This window comes from Buceros rhinoceros, unplaced genomic scaffold (assembly GCF_000710305.1).
Source record: "Buceros rhinoceros silvestris isolate BGI_N320 unplaced genomic scaffold, ASM71030v1 scaffold31313, whole genome shotgun sequence".
In the NCBI taxonomy this organism is placed as follows: domain Eukaryota; kingdom Metazoa; phylum Chordata; class Aves; order Bucerotiformes; family Bucerotidae; genus Buceros; species Buceros rhinoceros.
Window position 1 is genome coordinate 2,467 of NW_010403519.1, and position 3,961 is coordinate 6,427.

General features: G+C 48.8%; 1 protein-coding gene across 1 annotated transcript in view; it reads right to left on the reverse strand.

The window, feature by feature from the left end:
- Positions 1–352: 352 nt before the first annotated feature.
- The window catches only part of UPF1 (UPF1 regulator of nonsense transcripts homolog (yeast)), a gene marked incomplete at its 5' end in the record, with an annotated part of 12,880 nt that continues 9,271 nt past the window's right edge, over positions 353–3,961 (reverse strand). The window contains 6 exons of the mRNA XM_010133049.1: positions 353–1,071; positions 1,180–1,302; positions 1,737–1,954; positions 2,285–2,446; positions 2,817–2,898; positions 3,554–3,728. Coding sequence (XP_010131351.1) covers positions 1,183–1,302; positions 1,737–1,954; positions 2,285–2,446; positions 2,817–2,898; positions 3,554–3,728 — 757 coding nt within the window. The remainder of the gene's footprint in view (positions 1,072–1,179; positions 1,303–1,736; positions 1,955–2,284; positions 2,447–2,816; positions 2,899–3,553; positions 3,729–3,961) is intronic.

Sequence of the window (3,961 nt, forward strand, 5' to 3'; positions counted from 1 at the left end):
CCCGACCTGAGGGAGCGGGTGAAGCAGGCCTGTTAGCATCTCTTCCTCCAGGGCCGAAGGGCACAGGAACCCATCCCCTTTCAAGCGCAAAGTTCATCTTACAGAAAGGCTTGTTTTTCACAGAGTAGAGTCCAGACAGTAGCCAATTAAAGCATACAGAAAACACTTTGAAACCCTCCTCCCGCTCGAGCGCGCAGGCTCCTCTCACTCTAACTGCTATCCGATGTAGGAAGAAGAGGCTGATTGCTGCAACTTCAAATCACACTGAAAGTTCTCAAGGTTGGTGCTCTAATTTAGTTTTGTTTTAAACTTTTTGTAAGCTTCTCAGAACAAGGATCTCCCAGGTCCACCACTAAGAATTCAGAGACAAACTTGCTCCTTTGAAAGAATCTCTTTAAAACCACCTTGTCACGAAAGACCCATTCAGAATGTGGGCGACACGATGACACTAGGATTTCAGAGCCAGTGTTGGACAACAAAACCTGCATCTCAGAGTTGAGCATCAGCTACGTTCCGCTGGGTCTCTGCTCGGCTTGCTGGCCCTTAGGAGCTCGCTCGCTCTCTCAGATACTCTGCTTCTAAAATGTAAACAGTTACTGCTAAAATATAGTACCCCTTTCAAACGAGAACAACTCTGAGATGAGGGTTTTCCTCTCCCCATCTGCTCTGAAAAGTAATGCCCTGCTCGCAAAGAGAAGTATGGAATGAAGTGAAACCTGCTTAAGGCCTTTCTCTCGAGCGTGTCTGACTGGGGGAGCAGGGACTCGGCTGACCACTCATGTCGGGGTGAGTTGCCTTCCCAGTGAGGCGCCAGCCGGTCCTTCAGTGCGCTCTCTCCTCTCCGGTCAGTCTCCTGGTCTCAGTGAGCTAGCAGTGGGCTCTCTCGCGCGCTCCTTTCTCTCTCTCTCTCTCCTCTCCGTTGGTTGGTTTCTTTCTCCTGTTGCTCTCACACAGTGGTGCTTCAGTTTTAGCAGTGGAAAACAGGTATCCATTTTATTTTATTTTTTTTATTACCCAGAATAAAATGCTGATGAACTAAGCTCCACACAAGCTTAGCTCTTCTTCCTCAACCTGAAAGCGAAACAAGAGCTGCATTAGGGGCATCACTCAAGACAAACTCTGCGCTCAAGAACTTAAGTGGGGGAATGAGAAGCAGGGGGTGAAGCTCAGCTGCCTTACACTCTAATACTGTGACAGTCCCGTCACTCCACCATGTTGATATGCACGTTCACCCTGGTAAGTAGAGTCCTGTGACAGCGCCACATCAATCTGAGATTTAAACTCATCACCAAGGTAACTGTCCTGGAAACAAAAGCGGGTGTTAACTCAGCACCAAGCTCAAGGGCTCCCCCCTCAAAGTGGAATAAAGCAGCCGAGGCTGACAAACCCAGAGGGCTGCTTTGGTGGAGGATTTGCTTCCTTGAGGGTTCCGTTTTTTTTTTTTTTTTAAATCTACTCTCTTCGCTGCCAGATTTCCACAAATACAAAGGTTTTTGCCACAGCAGGCTGTGAGCAGACCGGCAGTTCAGAGTGAAGTCTACACACACATATACGCTTCACGCCTGAGTGTACTCAGAGTTCACCCAGTGGAGGAGTACAAACTGCTGTGGCTGAGACACCGAAAACAGACTGAGTTTCTATTTTCCTCAGTCCTACGAAACAAGGATGTGCATGTGCACGTATTACCGACATAAAACCCAGGAAAGAGAGCAGGCGGTACCTCAAACTCTGCTTACCTGGGATAACTCGGGTTGGGAGAGCCCAGGCTGACTCATCTGTGATGGCTGGCTCATGGAGATATACCCCTGAGTCAGGGGACCCTGCGAGAAAGGCTGGGACACCACATCTTGGCTCGCTTGACTGTTTGGAAGGTTTGACTGACTAGTTCCAGGAATCCCAAAACGATTTTTCTGGCGCCCACCACGACCAGTCTTTCCCTTTGGCGCTCCACGTCCTGGAAAAGCGTTTATCCCAACCAACAGTGAGAAGCCTTACGCATGCAAACATGGGGGAGTTAATCTCTAAAGAGGTGATTGCTCGCATGAGGCAACATTTTACACGTGCTCACCATGCAGCAGGGGCAGAGAAGTCAGAAGGCAGAACCCCCAGCACAGACACGGCCCAGGGGCACTCGCTGGAGGCAGCGGTGCTGATGGGTTGGTACTCCAGTCAATGATTTACCACTGAAGCCCATCACCTACCCATCAGCACTGCTGCAAGAGCAGCAAAAACCATTCTCTGCCCCAAAACGTGGCTTTTGTACCATTCCACCCCTGCCTCAAACCTGCAGCTGGTCCGTTCGCCTGGCCAAAGTATCCCGGCGGCGGCATCGGTGGCATCACGAGGTTGAAAGGGATGGGAATGTTCATGGCAGTGACGTGGCTGGGGCCAGCGCTGATCATCCCGATCTGGTCGTGGGTTTGGAAGTACATGTTGGATGGGCGCCCTGAGGAGGGGAGGAGAAACCACAGCAATCTCAGGCATCCTCACTAGTTAAAAATCGATTCCTAGTCCTGCTTTTAACAGCACTGGGAGGACTTGTGAGCAAGGTAAGTCAGGAACAGGAACAGAAAGGACCAGCCCCCCATTGCCATAAACCACCAGCATTTACAGTTCATCATTTAGTCCACACCTGAAAACTTCGGAGACTCATCTTACACGTGTTCATTCCTAACAGCATCCAGATTTTAAGTTCTTAAATCCCTATTTTTCTGTGGTGGCTCTTCAGACACATCACAGTTTGAAGTCTGTAAGACCATCCCCCAAGGACCCCAAAACTCAAATCCATAAAGGTTAATTTCAACAGTTTCCTTTACCTTGGCTGCTCCGGTCGTAGACAGAGCCGGGAATAATCGCCTCACGTGCATCATACATGGCAGTCGTCATGAAACGGGCACCCTGGAAGCGTTGAAGGAGTTAGACAAAGCCTTGGCACAAAAGGGTTTGCACTGCAACTTCAGGCTAAGTTATTTTGGGTAAAAATCCAGTAAAGCTCCCCAGATCACAGATACTTTACAAGGGCTGTGGAGACTCACTAGTTCCAACACGTGGAGAACATCCAGCTATTGTTTCAACTACATCACAAGAGAAAGACATCGGATTCGAAAGGCAGCTGACCTCGAATTGCCGTGGTTCAGTCTATTCTGAGGTTCTCTCGACCATTCTTCCCTTGCTCTGTCCCTACCACTGCCTTTGTGATGGCTGACAAGCTCCACGCCCCCCCAGACAACTACCTCTGTTGAAGGATGAAGTGTAAAACCTGCAGGTTGACACGAAACAGTCTCTTTACGTTTCATTCACCTCAAAAGTTACCTCCCCATCCTCATAAAATTCTGCAGTAAATAAAGAGCAATAAAAAAAAAGCACCAAAAAGGCTTTTTTACATGTGCTCGACTTCTTCAGGTTACAATGCACTAACTAGGCATCAAAAATGGAAAGTCACGGGGGGGTGAGCTCTGTGGGTGACTGTTTAGTCCACCCATTTATAACTGATCGATCAACCCTCAACTGCTTCGTGCCAGAAGCATCCGAGAGGCTGGAGAGGTCGACTTACTGGGTTGATGGTATTGACCAGTTTCCGGGGCTTGCTGAACTGCATAAGGCTTTCCCGGAGGTTATTCAGCGGTCCTTCCACCAGAACCTTCTGCTCCTTGTAGTAATTCAGCAGGTGATTCCAAAGTGGTTGTTTAGACAGCGCTTTCGGGTTCCCAACAATAATTACTCCATACCTGTGCAACAGCCAACAAACAAACTCAAATTAGCTGACTCAAAATAAAGCCATGGGACATTCCTTTCCAAAGCAAATCAAGGCACCTGAGCTGATGCCAAACAGTGACTTCTATTTTGCTGCTGAGGGACATGCCTTAGGGACCCTGGCAGTGCAGGGTGAACAGCTGGACTCGATCTTAAGGGTCTCTTCCAACCATTCTATGACTTGATTAGGTTGAGATTGCTCTTGAAA